Raw genomic sequence first — 23,414 nt, 5'->3', positions numbered from 1 at the left:
CCAAGATGACAAAGGCATCAGCTGATTCTAACATTACAACAAAGCTGATTCGCATATTCACAGATTTTTTTTTTTTTTCAAAATTAAAAAAAAAAATGCCACCAATTTTCCATGTTTCATATGGGAAAGGAATATTGCATATTTATCAGCATTTTTATCGAAGAATTTGTTATGTTTAACTTTTTTCCCCCAATGCATTTCAATGGCCGTCAAAACAAATTTTGCTAATTTGCATGCCAGTCCAGTCCCTTACCCCTGCAAATCGTGAGTCCAGTGTATTCTTGTTGCATGAAGTCCCTTTACAGCACATTTGAATTAGAAGAAACACTCCACAACATCAAATAAACAAGCATTGTTAAAATGATAAATCATCCTTTTATTGAGAATACCACAAACCCATGATAATTAATGGGATGTAGAAACCCACCATTTCAAATCAAACACTTTCAAATGAAGAAAAAGTTCAAGGGTCATTTTCCTTTTTGGAAGTTGTTTCTTGAGGTCTTCATGAGTGCATACTGTTTGGTGTGCAGTTTATTAGATTTAGAAAATAATTACCTGTCAGTTTCTCTTTAAATACTAAGTATATTTTCAATTTAGATTTAGCTTTTTTTCCTTTTTTTTTTTTTCTTCAGAACTGTTCTCAACTTGTCTGGTTTCATTATAGCATGGCTCTCCACAGCTCAAACTGCTCTGCAAGACACAGTGACCAAATTTGTCAATACTTTGGAATGTACAGTACAAACAGTCAGTGTGAATATTATCACAAAGTGTTGTACATACCGACTGAATTAACCATTCAGGATGTGGTAGCAGCACCGGTGTTCGTCATGCCGCCTACTTTCTGAGTGGCATCTTTCTTTGCTTGGTGGGCCTGCAGCACCGCAACAGCTTCTTCTACCTGTCTCAGGAAAAACAACAGCAATCATAGAGCGCAACCTTTCGGATGAAAAAAACAAACATGAAAGTAATACTGGAAGTGACGCACCTTTGAACGCAATGACTCATGAGATTCCAGCATATGTAGCAGTTCCGAGTTGTCGATCTCAAGCAGCATGCCTGTGATCTTTCCCGCAAGGTTGGCGTGCATGGCCTGAATCAGTGGGAATAGACGTTCCCCTATTCACAACAATGAAACCGCGCGGACGAGAATCATCAACATAAAGAATGTGGAAACTTTGATGTTTCGAGGCTACAGATTGTTACCGAGCATTTGCTTTTGCTCCTGCGGTGGTGCAGAAGCCAGCATGGAAGCCGTCAGCGGTTCCTGACCCTGAACATGCACAGCTGGCTGAGTCTGCAGGGGACAAATTACAGACAAAGACAATTGCAGACACCTGACACATATCCACAGTCTAGTTTTAATGAGACAATGATTTCTGCTCTGATCATACCTGCTGTAAGGCAATAGGTTGCACCACCTGGGGATTTGGGTTGCGCACACCCGTAGCGTATTTGTACGGCGGCATGGTCCGGGGACCTGGCACTACCATTGAGGGACGAGGACCAATGTTCTGGCCGGAACCTGCACAAAAAGAAAGAAAGAAAAAAGTGCAAAATGAATATCCCAGCCATCCATTACTGTACCCGATGAACTGGTTTACAAAAGGCTTGCACATGCAAAAACGGTCACAAACTTGACTGTTCAAATAGGCATGGAGGTTGACCCACCAGATCAATGTGATTTACAGAACTTGAGATGAGACGTGTTGCGGTACCAGCGTAATGCAGGCAAAATGAGAGACAGTGCGGAGAACATTTTAAATAGTGTTAACTTTTTTTGAAATGCCAACAGAATTTTGCATCTATTTCACAATACAATTTGAAAGCTTCTGAAGAATATGAGGCCTAACTTGAAGCCAGTCACAAGAAGGAGTCATGCTGTATTCCCTGACAAAACCCTTTTCTGCCTTATTCACGCACTGTGATAATTGGTGCTTGCCTCTCCAAGAACAGTTTTGGAGGCGTGCCGTCCCCAAGTTTTAAAAGCAATGCTACACAGGATGGGTTATACTTTTGTGATACATCTCATGTTAGATTCGGCTTCTTTGGCACACATAGTTAGACAGGTGATTGCGCTAACCCGTTATTTGCTTCTACTTGGCTACTTACCTCTTGGGCCTTGGGTGTTGCTGTTTGGAGACATGTGTCTCAGGTTAGCACGTGGACCTGGTTGCCGCAGTGAGCTGGGCATCCCCTGGAAACCACCTGGGAGCACAAATACCAACAATGACAATGACACCACCATACTCATAGCTACAAATGTTGATTGAAGCCCAGTTAAAGTGCTCCGTGATGCTACATGCCCACCTTGACCCCTACCACCTTGTTGCCAGCGAGGATTTGGTCGCATTTGGGCCATCTGATTGGGTGCGTAGTAAGTAGTTCTATTCTGGGCCTGATCGGTAGAAGAAAATGAAAAAAAGCAGACTCCCATAAAATCTGAAACTATATCTTGGTTTTCAAGACTATCTGCATTTATTCAACATCACATGTTAAACCTCCAACAGCTTTGTAGCATAGCATGTTGTCCATTCATATTCCTGACGAGTACACCATTGGCACCCTGTGCCGTTGTCATTTTCTTATACTGTAAGTCAGTTACTAATTGTGTCAGCTTGATGCTTAAAAGAAGCCTGGTGAGAAAAGCCATTCTTCTTTCCTGAAATGAATTGCAACACTGTTGGTAGTAAATGCGTTGCAAATCATTTTAACTTTCATTCCACAAGACGTACTTGTACGTCTTTTTAAAATTAGGCCCCGCCTACCAAAGACTACTTGTCGTCTAAGTCTTTTTATTGTGTCATAGAGAGGAGGAGGGTCTGATCCGATCTGTGAATGAGAATAAGCCGTTTGCATTGTAAATCATGTAAAAAAGCGACCAGTAGGTGGCAGTGGTGGCTGATGTGCTTGAAATGCATGCTTTTACAAAAAGCTCTTTTTCTCCGTTTTTTTGCCCAGGAATCACCATTTTCATGAAACTTAGCCATTTTGTAATGCCGATTGCTGAAAAATGGAAAAAGAAACAAATTTTTTTCTGCTGAAAGAAGAGAGTCCAAACTTTATTTTGGTCAGCTCCATTTTTATATAGCATTAGAACCAAATATTCTATGGGCCTTGCAAGATCAGTCAAAATCCAGTAAAACGCTGGGATTGAGGGGGTTGCTCCAGTGAAAATGGCTGGGACTGAATGAGTTAAGTAGGAGATGGTATGGTTTGTCACAGGTTGAAAAGTAATGTACCACTATAACACACGTGTTCTAAATAACATGTTGACCGGTGAACTTGGTAGTTAAGAAGCTAGAGATGAAACTTGAATCATGTGCTGCTTTGGTGGAGAAAAACACGGCCTCCTAAACCCCGACCTGGTTTCCGTTTTGATGCTCGTACCTGTGGCACGGTTGGCATGAAGTAGCCACTGGTGGGTTGAAACTGATTAATGATGGCGTTGGCCGGCATTGCCCTCATGCCTGCGATGCGTTGCATGTACTGGTTGGTGAGATGGGCTTTACGCTCTTCTTTGCGCTGAGCAAGAGCCACATAGAGCGGTTTGGAGCCGACGATGCGTCCGTTCATCTCAGTTACTGCTTTGGTGGCCTCCTCGGGGGAAGAGAAGCAAACAAAGCCAAAGCCCTTGGAGCGGCCCTCCTCCAGCATCACCTGACAAGATAGTGTGGTTAACCTTTACTCCAACTACAGAGCAATCACATCTCATCTCTTTGGAATATCTCACCTTGGCACTTGTAATGGACCCGAAAGGGGAAAACTCCTTACGAAGTTTTTCATCATCGATGGTGTCATCTAGATTCTTGATGTAAAGATTAACTCCCTAATTCCCAAGAATAGCAGTCATCAGCAGAGTAGTTTCTAAGAATCTTTAACTTACTCATGCTGAGTGTGTCACGGAGTCCTGCCAACCTGATAGCGGCTGATTCTCTCCTGTTTCAGCATCTCAAACTTGCGCTTTAGCTCTGCCTGTCGCTCCATTTTCTTCTGAGCTCGCCCCACAAACACGGTCTTGCCGTTGAGATCCGTGCCATTCATGTCCTCCACAGCCTAAGGATTAAATTATCACCATCACAGGTCATGATGAATAAACACATTTCACACATTTCCATGAGGCCAAAATACCTTGTTAGCATCCTCATGCTTCTCATAACTAACAAATCCAAAGCCTCTGGATTTGCCAGTAGGGTCTGTCATCACTTTCACACTGAGTGTTTTCCCTGCAAAATTAATGCACAATTAGTGTAAAGCGGTACACTGACCAGATGAAGGGATACCCTGTAAAATTCATTCAAAGATTTTTTTTTTGAAATACATTTTTCATGTTTGAAGTTAACTGATGTACTGAGACCTATGTTGTACTTAATTGTGCAGCTGCCTCAATAAATCGTTTTTCACCAATTCACTTTTGCTTATTTTTTGGGGGCCGTGGCTAAAACGCTCCCACTGCCTCGCATTTGACCAGAAATTGCTTCACTCATTCATCATTCATATCAGCGGATAACCGGCGAAATTGCGAGTTACTTAGGCTCACTGCACACCGAAAGCAACTGAAGGAGACCATCACAAAAATATTACTGTCTGCAAATCTTTGCAGCACACAAAGCAATTAAAATATCTTACACTGACCGACAAATTGGAAAAACTGAGACTCTGTGTTGCATTTTTGAGACTCCACATACAAATTAATATACCGTTTTTCCTTTTAATTGAACCATAGCAACATGGCAAGATTGTCATGAAAGAAGCGAATGGCCACACAGAAGCATTAAAGAGCTGAATAAAAAAGCGTGTGGCTATTTTGAGAGGCTGTTGTTGGCAATGAGCAATCGCTCGTTGCTAACAGCAACAGAGACTCAGTGCTTTGCGTTCTAGTCACATGTACTTGTGAAATTATAAATATAGTTCAGTTTTATTGTTAAACAAAATATGCAGATATTTTATATATTACTGCTAGATCCATAGACACTGCCAGAATGTGTATGCGTCAGTGTCGTACGACATTTTTGGACAGTTGTGTTTCCAACTTTGTGGGAACCATTTGCTGAAGGTCCGGTTTCCAGTATGACTGTGGCCCAGTGCTTGGAGACGAGTCCATAAAACTTGGATGAGTTTGGTGTGTAACAAACTGAGAATCCTCAGCTCATCTCCATCAAACACGTTTGAATTGAATTTAAAACAAAAAAGATTTTGAGCAAGGACCAGGGGTGTCATTTATTACTATTGCTTACGTACAAAATAGATCCTGAAAATTGTTACATTTTCCACCAATGATGGGATTGACAATCACCACTTTGCTGAGATGAAAGGTTTAATTTTTTCTTTCCCCCCCCACAATAAAAAGGCCCTGATCAACAGGCCCAAAGAAAACCATGTTCATTCATAAGGAGCTTTGCATTCCATTGACCTTTTACGGATGAATGGAGGTACGAAGCGGGCAGTGCCAAATGATAAGAAATCAACTCTACGCATCTTACCATATTTGTCAAAAAGCTCCTTCAGATGCTCATCATCCATATCGTCACCAAAGTTCTTGATGTAGACATTTGTGAACTCCTTGGCTTTGGCCCCGAGCTCGGCCTCACGTTCCTTGCGAGATTTGAAGCGACCGACAAACCTGAAGTAGGAGAAAGAGCAACGGATACACACTCTTTTAAAACAGCCCTGAGTGATCTGGGAAATTTCAAACAATTTATAGCCATCCTTTTATTTATTTATTTTTTTTATATATACATCGAAACCAGCTGAAGATCAGGAAGTGACCATACCAACCACAGAATAGTCACCATTCACAAAACACAGCTATATCACATCCTCGCTGCAGGGGCAAACATGACAAAATACATTGCAGTACTGTTAATACCACGGGAGGCAGGCAGGTATGTTGACATGCTTGACAGCGACTACCCATTCAGTACCACCTTGGTCCAATATGAGGAGGATGATGATGATGATGAGGAAGAAGTGGATGGAGAGGGTTGGAGGAACAGGGTCTCACAGTACAAAGGGAAGCTGGGGAGGACCGAATGTTCTCATATATACCTTGCTATGTTGACCTCTCCCATTCTGCCATCCAGTATTGCATTCCTGCATTCGATCCATCACTAAAACACACAAGCGTGGTCATACACACAAACACACTCAGACGGGTAACCAGCGAGTGCACTAAGAAGGCTGCAAGAAACTGTTTCTGGTAGAAAAGATCAGCATTTTAGTCGGTTATTGATCAATTCGCAGGTTATCCTTCACGCTGGCGGAAGCAAAGAGATGAGTTTATTAGTCATATCACTTCGTCACCAACTGGAAAAAAAAACAGTCCATTTGCCACACACGGGTGCACAACAGAACAGTTAAGGCTTGCAAACTGCACACGGAACAAACCGGGCTGACGCACGACATTCATTGACGTTACATGAACCTTTTATGACATACAAATTGATAAGCGATAAAAGGATGAGACACTCACACCTTGCGGTCATTCAAAAGCATGCCGTTCATTTTCTCAATGGCGCGGTCAGCAGCATCCTGGGTCTCAAAGTGGACAAAGGCGTAGCCCTTGGAGCCATTTTCATCACACACCACCTAGAAGACAGTCAAGAGAGATACATGGTGTCGTGCTTGACAAAGTGAGAAACACTTCTCCGCTTTGTTAGCACTTTTGTGTTGACAGTTACAAAACAAAGTACTTCATTGATCCATCCTTATGAGAACTTTACTTGTATGCTTCTGCAGAAATGCATCCATCCATCAATTTTTTTGATCCGCTTATCCTCACAAGAGTTGCGGGGCGTGCTGGAGCTTATCCAAGCGGTCTTGGGCAGGATGTGGGGTACGCCCTGAACTGGTTACCAGTCATTCGCAGGGCACACAGAGACAAACAACCACATTCACACCTAGGGACAATTTAGAGTGTTTCATTAACCTGGGAATGCATACATGTAATGTCAAAATATTTTCTAATCGTAGTTGTGACACTGGGCGGCCCGGTGTTTGAGTGGTTAGCGCGTGCGGCTTCACGGTGCAGAGGTGCAGGGTTCGATTCCGGCTCTTCTCCCTGGGCCTGCGTTGGTTTTCTCCGGGCACGCCGGTTCCCTCCCACATTCCAAAAATATGCATGGCAGATTAATGGAACACTCTAAATAGTCCCTAGGTGTGAGTGTGAGCGTGGATGGTTGTTAGTCTGTGTGTGCCCTGCGATTGGCTGGCAAGCAGTTCAGGGTGTCTCCCGCCTACTACTGCCTGAAGACAGCTGGGATGGGCTCCAGCACCCCCCGCGACCCTTGTGAGGATAAAGTGGATCGGAAATTGGATAGATGGATGGAGTTGTGGCACTGCATCATACTAAGAGATATTTCTGGGGGTTCTCTTGCTTTATTTAGCGGGTAGTCACATCATTCTAGTATACTACAACAAACATTGACAATATCAAACCTGCTGTCATGGCATACCTTCTGTACATACACCTGCAGTTGCATCTCTCTAAATGTACTGTATTTTTACACATGGAAAATTTACCTTGCAGGACAGGATGTTTCCAAAGGCAGAAAAGGTGTCATACAGCGCTTTGTTATCGATGGACTTGTCAAGGTTCTTGATAAAGACGTTGCCCACTCCAGACTTCCTGAGGGAGGGATCTCTTTGGGACCACATGATTCTGATTGGCTTTCCTTTCACCACATCAAAGTTCATGGTGTCCAAGGCTCGCTCGGCTGGTTTGTGGGGGAGGGGCGCACACACACACACACACACACACACACACACACACACACACACACACACACGGAATATGGGTGCTTGTTTACATAGAAACACTGGTTTGTGCTACTGTTAGTATTTTAGTGTTTGGCTTACTGGTATAATTTACAGAGATACCTTCTGGAATGCTAGCCTTCACCTCATACTGTATTAATTTCGCAACAAAATCTGTCCCTTTTCTTCATTGATAGATGTACCATCCTCAAATAGAATCGCTCCCACAGATACGTTGCCACAAAGCATTTGAGTATCACAAAGGCTTTCCGCGATTTGGTGACGCCAAAAGGCAGAGAGCATCTTGACTTCCACTTTGCCTCTGACACCGAGACTGATGTACAGTGATTCTGAAAGTATGGCACCAGTAATGGTATGCACCCTGTCACTACTGCTGGTAATACAGTACTGCCAAAGTGCAGTTCCGTTGTATGTACGTTTTAGGTTCAATATATTCACTTTTAATCTTTAAGAATGTTGTGTTTATTGATCTACAATTTTACTTTAATGTGCAGGAATTTTATTTGACTCTTTATTCAAGTACATTTTGATGGTGCTGCATTTTGCAATAATATTAACCCCTTTGGGGACGGCGGTTACTACAGTGGACAGCTTATCATGTTTATCAGGTTACAGGTTGCATGAAATGGTTAAATATTCTATTTAAGAATAAAAAACTGCCTCATTTTTTATGAACACTTGGGCCTATTATGCAACTGTATTTTATTGTTGCTCATGAGTGTGGTATTTGGAGAGCCAAATACTTTTTGGGGTGGCACTATGTGCACAAAGTTTTGAGTATCAGAATCAGAAGCACTTGAGACAAAAATTGAGTGTATTACTTCAAAGTAAACAGTAGAGGTCACCATTGATATAGACTCATTTTTTCTTTTACAGTACTGTACTGTACCTGTAGTTAGGTTCATTTAGAAAATAAATGTTCAAACTGATTGATGTCATTGAAGTAAAAATGCAAAAATTCTAAATATTTAACTTAAATCATATATGCATAATAGTGCATGCATCTGTTTTATGTAATTAGTGTATTAATGTGAACACATTTAGCTGACAATAAAAAGACAAAAAAAAAAGCTAAGCTGTGTGATAGTTCCTTGCGTTTCTGAGCCATTATGTTGGGACACAAATGCATTTATTGTTAAGCAAATACATATTATTTAAGTGATTGGTTTACATTACTTGTGCTCTGAAAAATATTATTCAGAGTAAAAAGTAAAGTTTTCCGAACCCAAAGAATTTGTCAGAACACAAGAAATCTAAAACACATAATATGTTAGTCTTGAACAGTCATTTCATCTGAACATTTAATTTACCATTTAGTTTACACTGCATTATGTTATTGTGGCACACCATACAGAAAACCAGATTGCACACAGACAGGCAGTCAAGGAGAGATGCGCTCCGCATCTGGATCCTTGTCAAGATTAGAATGTCGAAAAGGAAATTCTGCAACTCCAACAATCAATAGGAACATCCATATTTAAAAATAAATACAAATACAGACTAGTCGATCAACTGATTGTTGAATTTGTCCATTGTTGATCAAGGAAACGTAGTCAACACCATCCCTTAAACTAACTGACTATTTTATTTTATTTATTTTATTTTTTTTGATGATCAAGCCTCCCACATTGCCTGTTATGAAATAGTGTCTATAATATAATTCGACCATTGCTGTACAGTTACCAGGATGCAGAATGCTGTTACAATTGCGCATTGGACACGCATTTTGACACACAATCTATGAGCAGCAGGGAAAAGTGTGTGTAAGGAGGATTTGGGTGGAGGTCGGGGGGGGGGCTTGTCAGGGACATACTGCTGTATGGTCAAGCTGGGAACACATGGGCCTCTTCTCTGGCTCAACACGTGCAGTTGGCCTCACAGTGGCACAGTACACTGGGCCTCTGATAACACCAGCAGCCGCAAGCCGCGGTGTGAAGATGACATCTGTTTGCATTAAACACCACCTTTTGTTACGCAAGCCGAAATCACTTTCTACTGTCTGGAGTACACTGAGATTCGATTCATAATCTGTCTCTTAACATAGGACAGGGCTCCAAAGTCCTTGTGGTTATATAGGCCTAACATGCTTTTGTTCCGTCACTCCACATTAACACACACAGAGGCCAGGCTGCTCTGCAAAAAAAAAAAAAAAAAAAGTCTGGTAAACAAAACAGAGCTGCCTTGCGTCTGCTGGCATCAGCAGTTTGGCTCGCAATTGTACTTCACAAACCGTATGTTCAGAAGTGTGTGATAGCTGTCAAACGTGCCTGGCCTGGACACTTCAATCTTGGCTTTAAACAGGAAAATATCCTTTAGTATAACCACAGTAAAAAGAATACGTTCGCTCTCATTTTGTCTCGTCATTTCGAAGAACTCATTAAAGCGCCGGCAGGTTTTTGCAGCTCGGAGAGATGTTCTATATTTAGAGAGAGGGGTCCTCAAAGGTATGTGCTGGCATGGTGTGCGTGTGGAGAATTCTCCACCATTGATGGGGAGAGACATCCAAAGTGTGGTAGAAAAGATTCAGGACTGGTTATAGGGAAAATATATATTTTAAACCCAAACTACAAACTACGTGTCGTCCCCTTCGATGTGGGGCAGTTGATCAACCAGCAGTTCTATAAAGAGCACTTATGGTAATTGCTTCATTCAGTGCGCGAGAAAAGGTGACGGTTGTGTAAGGACAACATGCCTGATCACGAGGGGAGAACATCGCTGTGCTGAGCAACCTCCACACTCACACAATGTGGTTTAAAGCTCAAGGGGGTTGTCAAGGAGACCCGTTTTGAAGATGTAGAGGACATCAAAATGGCTGTGATGATGACGTTGCAGAGGATCTTGAAAGAACACCTCTCGGAGTGAATGAAGGAGTGGAAGAAAAGGCGAGGAATAATCTTTGAAGGGGACAACTTGTAGTCAGGATTTGAAGTATATCTTTTTTGGCACGCCTTTGTATTCAATTGTAATGTTTGGAACACCAGGTCTCATGAGCCTTGATCTCAAGAATCCATCCTCAACAATGTGGTTTCTTTCACCTTCCACTAAAACCATTCGACACAGTCTTTGTCAACAAGTCAAATGCCGGTTGTCCATAAAAGCAGCAAACATGTCACTCAAGACACGTGCCGGGACTACGTGGAATTGCCCAACAGCTCCCACCCCCGCCGCGTACACAGTACACGCCTGACAACAAATGGTGTCGTCTCATCAGAGGCTCATCTTACAGTTTCAGACACCAAAACTTCTGGAAGTGAGCCAGTTGTGATCACTCCACCGCCTTTCGGTTACCGACTGGAGCCCAGATATGTTGGAACAGGTGTTCCAATGAAGCCTGATACAAAGACTCTTAACTGCTGCCCCCACTTTACTACCCACCCACACACAATGTAACCAACCACCTGACATTACTGCTCAATCCTTAAATCATGACTGTCAATATAATAAAAGACACATATGAGGAACAAGGATGACTCTGCGAATCTTGGTCAACTTGACCACATCTTGGCCACATGGAGTCATAAATCTTTACGAAAGCGCTGTGAATGAAAGTCTCCATCTATGAACAGAGCACACTAGCGTATCACACAAACAATGTGGTGGCCCAGTTTAAGTGTTTAAAGCATCAAAGGCGATCGCCTTCGGGTCATAACTGACCCCATGTATATAAATGAGGAGACGCTTGTGGGTCTGTACGAACTGGTCAGTTCTAAACGAGCTTTACAATTTGAATAAAATTGCTTTTCTGGCTAATGTCCTATGAATGGGAAATTTATCTTAACGGGTTGACATTTAAGCCACGCGTTAGTGTCATCACGCGAGTGATGCAAACAGCAAATAGCGGCTTTCTTACCGTCCGCAGGCTGGGAGAAGTTGACATAAGCGTACCCCAAGGACCGCCGGGTGATCATGTCTCGGCAGACCCGAATGGACAGCACCGGTCCGGCTGGGCTGAATTTCTCGTACAACATCGCCTCCGTGATGTCGGGGTGCAAGTCGCCAACGTAAAGAGAAGCCATCGGATAACTCCCCGTCGCAGTGTTCATATCCTGAGCGTCTAATTCAGTGAACTTCCTTTCAAAACGTTGCTATGAGGAGCGAGTGATCCAAAATGTGCGCGTTCACCCAGCTAGCAAGGAACCGCTTCCAAACAAAATTTAAAAAAATAAAAAAACTTCAAAGATCGACCAAAAAATGTTTTTATTTTTAAGACCGGAGGTCACTTTTTTAATTTTGCAATTTTTTTTAAAACTATTTAACTATTTTCTTAATCTAAACACTTCGTTTCTTTTTATGAAGTTTTTTATAATTTTTATATTTTTTATGTATTTTTCAAAGTTTTTCAAGAACAGTGAGTTAGACACTCACGGTGGTTTTGTGGCCGTGGAAAGAGACTGCATGGGGGTAGCGTGGGTACTTTATACACGGTGCGCAGTGTGTGGAGGAAATGGCTGCAGGGTCAAACTTGGGGTAGGAGGGGGAAAACACGCCTCTGCGCATGCGTAGTCTGCAGAAAGTGCGTCCCAACCATAGACTTGTGGGACGCGACTCCTCATTGATCCTTTATATCGTTACTAAATAAATATGCAATCTGTTGCAATATTGATCAAAGCCTTAAATGTACATGTGACCTGAGTTTTGTAATCCTTCCCTTCTAACAGCTGTTCTCCACTGCTTTCTCAGTCATCGTTGGGAAACCTGCATAGTTAGGTCAGCAAATAGCAACAATAATACATATATAGTAGAGTACAAACAGGCTTCGTTGTAGGTGATTATGTACAAAAGTTAGCAAAGTCACAAATTGTTATCTTTGAGGGGGAAAAAAAACTAATTCTTTAATTTTAATCCCATGAGATTTGTCTTTTACTGTAAACACGCATTTTTTCCCCCAAAGCAGCAAATAAAAGTATCCGCGGATGGTTATACTTTTTCACACCAAACAAGGCAGCGAAGATGACGCCCAACACAGTCCCCGACAGGCTTACACCGCATCAAGGCACTGGTTATTTATGATGCTAGGCAGCTAGGCACATGGCCTAGTTCCCAACAGCGACATCTGAAGGCACTAGGGGCACACTGCCAGACAGAAGACAGTGCATTAAAAAAAAAAAAAAAAAGCATACCCGATATACATTTCTCAAGAAAAAAAAAAAAAACGAGCTTAAATACTTCCACTTATTTTTCAGGGGGATTTGACGGGACAGTACAACTAGAACATTGATTGTCCTGCATATTTACTGGACTTTAACCACAAGTGAGTGACAGAAGCCCTAAGTACTCAAGTCTAAATAATTGATTTGAACTCATTGTAAAGTTTTTTAAAAAAACCTCCCAATTCCCACACAAGTGGTACATAATGTCTTTCCAAATATTTAAAAATGTTCGCATGAGCATTTTAAATGCTTTAAACTGCACTTATACTAAAATCAAACTGCATGAGCCGTTTTATAGGATTCAAAGGACTCTCAAAGTGTGGTCCTTGCAGGTTACCTGGCACACCATATTAAAAGGAACACTTGCCACAAATTACAGTGTACAGAAACCTAAGTATTTAAATGCTGCTGTGGGATGAGCCTTGCCACCAAATTCATGTTATTGTATATTACAGTTTATCAAGTAGATCAAAAAAAAAAACCAATCCAGTAATTAGAGAAACTACGTCCTTGAAAAAGTAATAGGATCACGTTAGTGAAAAACGCAAGAGCAATACTGATGGGGTTACTTCAACCACAAATTAGATTATGTGGACAAATGAACAAAGGCTACAAGGAATGAATGGTAAATATATATTTTAATAGGCCTGCAGAGTTGTAATTACTCCTTTTTATCCATTTGCCTGGAAATGAAGGAAAACAAAAATTAAACCACAATTAACAAGCTACAACATACAAAGATCTAATTAGATTCTGCACATATATCCAGTATTGTGGGGGGTGGTTGCATATGAGAGTGTTGAAAATGGGGTAAGCAAGTCTGGCCTTTGCAACAAGCTCAATTACCTCAACAAATCCAGAAAAATAGAACGTGGTCCCCTGCGTGCTTGCCTGTGTTTACACCCAGGTGCATCTATTCCAAGTGATCTAAAAGCACCTCCGTCTTGTGCTAACACCGCTTCCTCATAACTTAGAGTTTGGGAGCCATCAGCACTTTTGGACAGCTGAATTTTTGAGTGGCGTATCGGCTGGGCAGAGTTTGTCCGGTCTTGGCTTTCCACAGCTTTGTCGTCACCCCACAGTTCATCTCGCACTTCGATGTGCAGAGGCCTGTCCGGGGCCAAGTCTGCACTTTGACCGTTGGTATCGTTTAGGTTAGTCTCTAGTTTCAGGATGGGAATCTGGAGCTCATTTAATGCTTCGTCATTTACAGGGTCGCTTTGTTCATTCTGCGCTGGTAGCACAAGTGTCAGGCTGGAGACAGGGTCTTGCTTCACAACCACCACAGCGCTTGGTGGAGAGGGCCACTGGAATTCACTTGAGAGCGAAGTGTCAATCACACTCTCGTCATCTGGTGCTGCAGCATCGGACTGCATGTAGTTAAAGGTTGGTTTTGGAATAGTGGGTGCTGGTCTTTGCACCATGATTAATGGACCAGTGCTGACAAGCGCCCTAGCATCTGTAGAGAAAAGTTTGATTTAGTATGATTATTTGGCATGTTTCTTTTACTCAATAAACAGACCTTCAGAAAGATGCTTGACAGACAGGCCTTTACACTTCGCGTTACAGCAATGACACACCTCCACATTGCCACTTAGCTCCTCCCATCTGAAAATAAAAATTAAAAAACATGGAGGGGGGGAGGGGTTGCGCAAGTATCACCTATCCCAAATTTGTAGCAGGGGAGTTTATTTACCCAAATACAGAGTACCAGGCATTTATTTCAAATAATTATTTGTGTGGAGGCCTGACCGAGAATTGCCATTTCCACATTGCACTGCACTTTTTAACATTAATGCAGTGCAGTTGGAGACAACTGATTTTAGCTGACTTGTGTAATCTGTTTGTTTTTTATATATACATATTTTTTTTAAAGCAACTAATGAATGCATGCATCATTTAGAACAGAGGCCACTGCCACGCGATACAATAATTCCAATACCTTGAGTTGACCAAGTCATAGTTGCAGGATTTAGAGCCACTTGTTATCCCAATGTCTGTGATGAGCACACTACAGTGGATGTACATCTTCAAGAGGGTGAGGGAGGGGAAAAAAATTAAATACACACACACTAAAGAACAGAAACTGAGATATTTTAATACAACTCACCTCTGAAATCAAATAGGTGGAATTTAGAGCAAACTTCACTTCTGAATAGTCTGATTCGAGGAACTTGACTGTGTAAGGAGAACCAAATGGGGCTGTGCAGCTGCAAGGAGTATTAGCATCAATTCAAAATATTCCTGATGATAATGTGCAAGTTGCAACGAAACAGTTAAATGGCTGCTCACCCTTTATTCATTATGATTGCATGCCGGGGTTTGGTGTGAAACTCAGGAAATGCAGAGATGAAGCACGACTGGATGAAGAGCTGCTGTTGAGGACCGATTTTAGCAGACACCTGAACATTGATGATTTGGCCTCGCATATAGACGTTAGACTCCGCTGCACTTGTCCATGACGCTGCAGGACAAACACGTGCTGAAGTATTCAACACCGATTACAATTGTTATTTCCATCTGTACTGCACTCACCATCCATTGCTTGTATGCTGAACCGTCGGCTTTTATCAGCAAGTGTGTGGTCGGGCAACATTGGTTCTTTTAACCTGGAAGACATTTATCATTTATTGCCTGCAAGAAGACTATTTTGTATACAGCTGCTGGCTGCTTTCCACTTCTCCAAAAGCATGGTTACATTTGATGAGAATCCATACGTAAAAGGAAAAAGAAAAAAAAAAAGACCAGATCCACATAATTGAGCATGTGAGATTGAGAAAACCTAACAAATCACATACTGCATTAATCACCCGCCCCTAAAAAAAAATAAAAAAAGCTTTTTCTCTGACCTATTGTACTAACATGCCCAACCCAACTTGACAGCATCTCATCCAATTAAAACATCTATTCAAGCATCCATTTTCTAAAGCTTTCTCTCGCATAAGGGGCGCAGACAGGATAAGAAATCCTTTATTAGTCTCGCAATGGAGAAATTCCCAATTCACAGCAGCAAGCTGGAGCTCATCCAAAAAGACTTTAGTCACATTGTAGGTTACACTTCAGTCTGGTTGGCAGGCAATCACACAGCACATACGCAACAAACAAGTTTGTCACAATCACACATTGAAGTCAATTAACCTTACAGACTCTGGGGCACAGCCAGAAATTTCACTACCCGATTTATACAATTACTATGCATCTGAAAGGCTGGAAGCAGATTTTAGCATGATCTGAGCACCATCTGGTAAGAAATTGAACTTTAACATAGAAAACTCCATCTACTAATTGGCTGTGCTCATGTAGTAACTCACTTGGTAAAATTCCAAATTCTCTCAGACAACTGATTTTAGCTGACTTGTGTAATCTGTTTGTTTTTTATATATACATATTTTTTTTAAAGCAACTAATGAATGCATGCATCATTTAGAACAGAGGCCACTGCCACGCGATACAATAATTCCAATACCTTGAGTTGACCAAGTCATAGTTGCAGGATTTAGAGCCACTTGTTATCCCAATGTCTGTGATGAGCACACTACAGTGGATGTACATCTTCAAGAGGGTGAGGGAGGGGAAAAAAATTAAATACACACACACTAAAGAACAGAAACTGAGATATTTTAATACAACTCACCTCTGAAATCAAATAGGTGGAATTTAGAGCAAACTTCACTTCTGAATAGTCTGATTCGAGGAACTTGACTGTGTAAGGAGAACCAAATGGGGCTGTGCAGCTGCAAGGAGTATTAGCATCAATTCAAAATATTCCTGATGATAATGTGCAAGTTGCAACGAAACAGTTAAATGGCTGCTCACCCTTTATTCATTATGATTGCATGCCGGGGTTTGGTGTGAAACTCAGGAAATGCAGAGATGAAGCACGACTGGATGAAGAGCTGCTGTTGAGGACCGATTTTAGCAGACACCTGAACATTGATGATTTGGCCTCGCATATAGACGTTAGACTCCGCTGCACTTGTCCATGACGCTGCAGGACAAACACGTGCTGAAGTATTCAACACCGATTACAATTGTTATTTCCATCTGTACTGCACTCACCATCCATTGCTTGTATGCTGAACCGTCGGCTTTTATCAGCAAGTGTGTGGTCGGGCAACATTGGTTCTTTTAACCTGGAAGACATTTATCATTTATTGCCTGCAAGAAGACTATTTTGTATACAGCTGCTGGCTGCTTTCCACTTCTCCAAAAGCATGGTTACATTTGATGAGAATCCATACGTAAAAGGAAAAAGAAAAAAAAAAAGACCAGATCCACATAATTGAGCATGTGAGATTGAGAAAACCTAACAAATCACATACTGCATTAATCACCCGCCCCTAAAAAAAAATAAAAAAAGCTTTTTCTCTGACCTATTGTACTAACATGCCCAACCCAACTTGACAGCATCTCATCCAATTAAAACATCTATTCAAGCATCCATTTTCTAAAGCTTTCTCTCGCATAAGGGGCGCAGACAGGATAAGAAATCCTTTATTAGTCTCGCAATGGAGAAATTCCCAATTCACAGCAGCAAGCTGGAGCTCATCCAAAAAGACTTTAGTCACATTGTAGGTTACACTTCAGTCTGGTTGGCAGGCAATCACACAGCACATACGCAACAAACAAGTTTGTCACAATCACACATTGAAGTCAATTAACCTTACAGACTCTGGGGCACAGCCAGAAATTTCACTACCCGATTTATACAATTACTATGCATCTGAAAGGCTGGAAGCAGATTTTAGCATGATCTGAGCACCATCTGGTAAGAAATTGAACTTTAACATAGAAAACTCCATCTACTAATTGGCTGTGCTCATGTAGTAACTCACTTGGTAAAATTCCAAATTCTCTCACACACACACACACACACCAAATGTCCACTCAAGTTTTACATGGATACTGTACCTATCTGGAATACAGGAAAAGTGCACAGTAGAGGGTGTGAGCCTCGTGTTCAAGACTTTCCTGGGACTAAAATGAAGAAAGTTGGAGAACACATCCAAGCCGTTCTCCACCTGTGACACAATATTTCACTCAACAGCTCATTCAAATTATAATTCAATCAATCAGACTTTCGGTCAACTCACGTCATGACTCGTTCCACATTGATCGTAGCTGTACGTGAACATCAGCTGGCTTGGTAGTTCACTGTTACTGTAACAGCCATCACCCAACTGAATTTCATCTCGGTGGAGGGTGACATCAGCCAGTCTCTTGTTGACAAGTAGAATTAGCTCACGCTCATCACAGTAAACCTGAACGGCCTTCATGACAGAAGAGACATCAGCCAACATGCCAAATTCAGGGAGTCGTGCGCCCCAGGGGTTGAAGATGACATTGAAATCACTGGCCATTTCATACGGAAAAGGAAGAATGCTTGGGATAAAGGCAGCTTCTGTCAAAGGAACCAGCAAGATACGGCCAACAAATACACACCAAAGTACCTCCAGCACACCCATGGCTAAGCTCAAAGTGGATCAACCACTCTAACCATTGCGTGGAGCCGCGTGCCACTTATTGTCTCAGCGGTGAGGTGACAGCTGCTACCAGTCAAACTAATGAAGCTGTAGTGGCGCATTCAAGATGACAATTGGTGTTCACTTACCACACACTTGTGGTAACTGGAGAAAAGGTTTGCAATTAAATGCTTGTTATGGATAAGATGTCATTGCAAATGTTAACTGCATGGCTAATTCTATATTGCTTATTCTCTCAAGCTAATAAAATCTGAATTTAAATGTTAATATCCAGTAGTTCTGCACCTGAATCATCACTGTGCATCTACTTGTGCACAACAGGACTTTCTACAATAACCGAAATCTTTTGCCAAAAGCAATGACCTATATAATTGGTACAATTAATCCCATTGGGAATACTTTTTTTCCAAACACATTGTGGCAACTTGACATAGACATCCATCCATTTTCTGATCTGCTTCCCCTCAAGGGTCATTGGACGTGCTTGAGCCTATCCCAGCTTGCGTCGGAAAGTAGGCGGGGGACACCCTGAACCAGACAATCGCAGGGCACATAGACAATTCGCGCACACCTCGGGAAAATTTCGAGTGGTCCATTAGCCTGCCATGCAGGTTTTTGGAATGTGGGAGGAACCTGCAGTACCCGGAGAAAACCCACAGCATGGGGAACGCCACACAGGAATCGAACGCTGCACCTCTGCACTGGGACGCCGACGCGCTAAGCCATAGATGTCAAAATCAGGTCCTGGAGGGCCGCTGCCCTGCATGTTTTCCAAGTCTCCCTGCTGCAACACACCTGAATCAAATGAACAGGTTCAATGTCAGGCTTCCGCAGAGCTTGCTGATGATCTGATCATTTGAATCAGGTGTGCTGCAACAGGGAGACTTGGAAAACATGCAGGACAGCGGCCCTCCAGGACCTGAGTTTGACACCCCTGCTCTAAGCAGTCGACCACCAGGCAGCCCGACATATAAACTAAAAACATTGGTGGTTTATGCAGAAGACTGAACATAAAGACTTGAGCATAATTTAACATGACAAGGCTGAACTTTTTTTTATTCAAAGATCTACAAAATATCCCCGGTCACACCGGAGACCAGCAAACGCTGGTTTATTCATTTGCCAATGAATGCACTGACATTGTTATCTTCAAGCTTTAGTCATCTTCAGCCTCCTCCTCACCTTCCCCTTCATCCTCAGCAGTAGCGTCCTGGTACTGCTGGTACTCGGACACCAAATCATTCATGTTGCTCTCAGCTTCAGTGAACTCCATCTCATCCATACCCTCACCCGTGTACCAGTGCAGAAAGGCCTTACGGCGCAGCATGGCTGTGAACTGTTCAGAGATACGCTTGAACATCTCCTGGATGGCTGTGGTGTTGCCTATGAAGGTGACGGCCATCTTGAGGCCGCGGGGAGGAATGTCACAGACGGCGGTTTTGACGTTGTTGGGGATCCATTCGACAAAGTAACTGCTGTTCTTGTTCTGGACGTTGAGCATCTGCTCATCCACTTCCTTCATAGACATTCGTCCACGGAACACAGTGGCAACTGTTAGGTAGCGGCCTTGACGCGGGTCGCACGCCGCCATCATATTCTTGGCATCGAACGCTTGCTGGGTGAGCTCGGGTACCGTGAGTGCTCGATACTGTTGGCTCCCCCTGCTGGTCAGCGGAGCAAAGCCTGGCATGAAGAAATGCAATCGAGGGAACGGTACCATGTTGACAGCCAGTTTACGGAGGTCAGCATTGAGCTGGCCTGGGAAGCGCAGACAGGTCGTGACTCCGCTCATGGTGGAGGACACTAGGTGGTTAAGGTCTCCGTAAGTGGGCGTGGTCAGTTTCAGTGTGCGGAAGCAGATGTCATAGAGAGCTTCATTGTCAATGCAGTAGGTTTCATCTGTGTTCTCAACAAGCTGGTGGATGGAGAGAGTGGCGTTGTAGGGTTCGACCACAGTGTCTGACACCTGATGGAAAAAAAGTGCACATATTTAGCATCGTTAGCCAAAATAAACTTTATATTACAAGGACGGCTAACCTTGGGGGAAGGCACCACACTAAACGTGTTCATGATCCTATCGGGGTATTCTTCACGAATTTTGCTGATGAGCAGGGTTCCCATGCCCGATCCAGTTCCACCCCCTAGAGCATGTGTCAGCTGGTACCCTTGCAGGCAGTCACAGTTCTCCGATTCTTTGCGTACCACATCCAGAACCGAGTCGACCACCTCAGCTCCCTCAGTGTAGTGACCTTTTGCCCAGTTGTTACCAGCACCGCTTTGACCTTTGGAGGAAAGAGTGACCTTTGTCAATTTAACAGTCCAAATCATCCATTCATCCATTTTCTATAGTTACTGCTTATCCTGTTCAGTGTTGCAGGGAGCAGCAGCCTGGCCCAGTTGACTTTGGGCGCACGGTTGACTACATTCACTCACTCACATCGTCACTGAGAGGGAAACTAATCACGCTGCCTGCTTTGTAGTCAGGTGAATGACCCACTACACTGAAAAAAAATGGTGTGTTGAATTCACTCAATTGTATTTCATTGGATCCAGATGATTTTAATTCATGCAACCACTTGACAAAATAAAACTGAGCAAATTCAAGAAAACCTTTTTCAATGTACACCTTCAATAACTACAATCACATGTTCAGATTAAGTAGGACTAATTTACATCGCATGCATGGAACACAATTCTTTTGTCAAATCTAACCGAGGCCACTCTTGCTTGCAGTGGTAAATAGAATACATGATTGAAATAACATGATACGCTGACATTTTTGAACATCAAGATCTGATGCGTGACCATAACCATTTGTCTAGTGATACAGGAGCTCATTTTAAATCACTCACCAAACACAAAATTGTCAGGTCTGAATATCTGTCCAAAGGGTCCGGATCTCACAGAATCCATTGTACCTGGTTCCAAGTCCACAAGAACAGCACGTGGCACATATTTACCTCCTACGTGGAGAAGAATAATAATGGTATGATATTGTCAAGCCAGTGGGAAAATTCATGTCCGAACGTATTAAACAATCATGTCAGAACCTGTTGCCTCATTATAATAAACATTTATCCTGTCCAGCTGCAGGTCACTGTCTCCATGGTATGTTCCTGTCGGGTCAACACCATGCTCGTCACTGATCACTTCCCAGAACTGCAGAAACAACGTTGGATCACAAGATTACTCCATTAACAAAAGCACAGATTAACAATTTGTCATTGATACCATTGGAACCAGAACCTCCTTGCCATGTGAACAACTTTCTTGCTCTACAGAGCTAAACATGGCACGACTCTTGCCGATACTTACTTTTATATATGGACATCTCGTAATTAAACCTACATGGTGTGACATGGGGCCAAGTGGTTAGCCTACCAATAATAGAAGAAAAAGCAGGTCTATCTAATAGTTCTGAGGTTCAGGGTTTGACTCTTGGACTAGATTTATGATTCTACATTCCAAAATCATGAATGTTCAATTAATTGAAGATTTAATTTGCCAAGAAGTGAAAATATGTGGGCAAATATTCTTTGTGCCTTGATTTGGCTGGCAACCCATTCAGGATGTACGCTGCCACTTAGCCAAAGTGAGCCTAATAAATTGTGTAAAAGAAAATGGATTGAGTGAAAATGGTGGGAAAAAAGCTTCCACCCACTCTTGATGAATATATAATTTGTTGCTTTACATAAGGTTAACAAATTCAATATGTAAATCATATGGATCTTGTCCAAAGAAAACGCACTTGCACAAAAGAAAGTTAGTAATTAGATTTTATTTTAATTTTAAAAAATATTTTTTATCCATAAACCGTTAAAAATATATTTAGGTGCATTCTGATAGTTATACATAATTTTGAATAATTACCTTGGCACCAATCTGGTTACCACACTGGCCCGCCTGGATGTGAACGATTTCCCTCATTGTTGAAACAAAAACAATATATACAACGTCGGACACTTTGGAACGTTGATGGTCAACTCTTCTAGTGTTGCGGTATCTGTTTTTTTTCCCGACTATGGCAGAACTGCCCTATACCCCGAGCAGAGCCGTCGCCACACACGGACCCACTTGACTCTGTCACAGAGGTGCACGGTCACCGCACGCGGGCACGTATGAGCGTGCACGCAGGTGACGCTTGCACGTCGACCTATTGTAAGAAGGCACTTCGGCGAATTAAAGCTGTGCATTTCCACCATGTTTTTCTCGCAAGTAATAAATACAGAGGCTCACACATGACAACATTAATCATTACAGCATTCAATTAGTCATCGTACGTAAGACAACGTCCGTTTTTATAACAACATCAATCAGACATCACATATGACGTACTAATGTATTGAATCAATGACACATTTTTTTCATCACAATAAAGAATTAGATCAGCTGTATGAAATGTAGATATGTGAGTATGCATTTTGACTATAATACCTACATTTTTACTACATTTTTAAATCAGATGCAAGTTTTGATTTTTTTTTTTTTTTTGCTCTCGTTTTTTCTGTAGCACAAAAAGGTGCCCATAATGATAATAATAAAAAAATATACGTATGATGTCAATATGTTATATAGTATTAGATTTTGTAATACTGCATTCAAGAATTAAGGGGTAGGTTAGGTTCAGGACCAGATGTTTTGTTTCTGAAACGTCACAAATGATAATGATTGGTAAAATATGTTATTGCGCAAACTAGGTCAAACTAAATAAATGAAAATATCCGAAAATCCCGATTTGCTAGGAAAAAAGTAAATACCTTTTGTTAAAAATACGTTTGGGGACATACAAAACCATCTCTGATTTAAGTTTGCAGTTGAGGAGTGTAAGTGGATACACATTCCTGACTCAGCAGTTCATCAATTATCAACAGAGGATATCGTTCCTAAAACTGAAAAACATTCTTTGACCACAGTATTAGGTGCACCGGCACAACACATTTATTTAATGAACACAATCTGTTTGTTGTTAATATAAAAATCAATTTGCTGGATGACCTATGAATGT

General features: G+C 42.0%; 3 protein-coding genes across 6 annotated transcripts; all 3 read right to left on the bottom strand.

The window, feature by feature from the left end:
* Window positions 1–355: 355 nt before the first annotated feature.
* On the bottom strand, window positions 356–12,180 carry pabpc4 (poly(A) binding protein, cytoplasmic 4 (inducible form)). Of its 4 annotated transcripts, XR_002169238.1 has the most exons (16): window positions 11,627–12,179; window positions 7,522–7,715; window positions 6,473–6,588; window positions 5,484–5,623; window positions 4,132–4,226; window positions 3,919–4,056; window positions 3,734–3,829; window positions 3,391–3,660; window positions 2,311–2,398; window positions 2,113–2,208; window positions 1,395–1,525; window positions 1,207–1,297; window positions 989–1,119; window positions 784–901; window positions 652–693; window positions 356–615 (listed from the first exon to the last, which is right to left on the bottom strand). XR_002169238.1 is itself a non-coding variant. In XM_019878309.1 (15 exons), the coding sequence occupies exons 1-14, from the start codon at window positions 11,817–11,819 to the stop codon at window positions 800–802; spliced, it is 1,881 nt and encodes a 626-aa protein (XP_019733868.1). In that variant the 5' UTR covers window positions 11,820–12,180; the 3' UTR covers window positions 356–688; window positions 784–799. The 4 variants fall into 4 exon arrangements, 2 of the variants coding, with proteins under 2 accessions (XP_019733868.1, XP_019733867.1); XM_019878309.1 differs by having other exon boundaries at window positions 356–688; window positions 11,627–12,180; XM_019878308.1 differs by having other exon boundaries at window positions 359–693.
* A 1,365-nt stretch (window positions 12,181–13,545) lies between these two features.
* Window positions 13,546–18,467, bottom strand: zpcx (zona pellucida protein C). The gene is made up of 9 exons (XM_019878271.1): window positions 18,020–18,467; window positions 17,838–17,947; window positions 16,986–17,059; window positions 16,743–16,914; window positions 16,561–16,660; window positions 16,393–16,478; window positions 14,449–14,534; window positions 13,773–14,385; window positions 13,546–13,609 (listed from the first exon to the last, which is right to left on the bottom strand). Exons 1-9 carry the CDS (start codon window positions 18,389–18,391, stop codon window positions 13,588–13,590), a joined length of 1,635 nt encoding a protein of 544 aa, XP_019733830.1. The 5' UTR covers window positions 18,392–18,467; the 3' UTR covers window positions 13,546–13,587.
* Window positions 18,468–19,453: 986 nt separating this feature from the next.
* Window positions 19,454–22,445, bottom strand: LOC109520786 (tubulin beta-4B chain-like). Its single transcript, XM_019878270.1, has 5 exons — window positions 22,280–22,445; window positions 21,460–21,568; window positions 21,262–21,372; window positions 20,447–20,691; window positions 19,454–20,375 (listed from the first exon to the last, which is right to left on the bottom strand). The coding sequence occupies exons 1-5, from the start codon at window positions 22,334–22,336 to the stop codon at window positions 19,566–19,568; spliced, it is 1,332 nt and encodes a 443-aa protein (XP_019733829.1). The 5' UTR covers window positions 22,337–22,445; the 3' UTR covers window positions 19,454–19,565.
* Between the last annotated feature and the right edge of the window lie 969 nt (window positions 22,446–23,414).

The sequence above is a fragment of the Hippocampus comes genome, unplaced genomic scaffold (assembly GCF_001891065.2).
Source record: "Hippocampus comes isolate QL1 unplaced genomic scaffold, H_comes_QL1_v1.1 scaffold470, whole genome shotgun sequence".
NCBI classification, from domain to species: Eukaryota; Metazoa; Chordata; class Actinopteri; order Syngnathiformes; family Syngnathidae; genus Hippocampus; species Hippocampus comes.
Note: the sequence above shows the minus strand (reverse complement) of the source record. Positions and strands in the feature narration are given on the sequence as shown.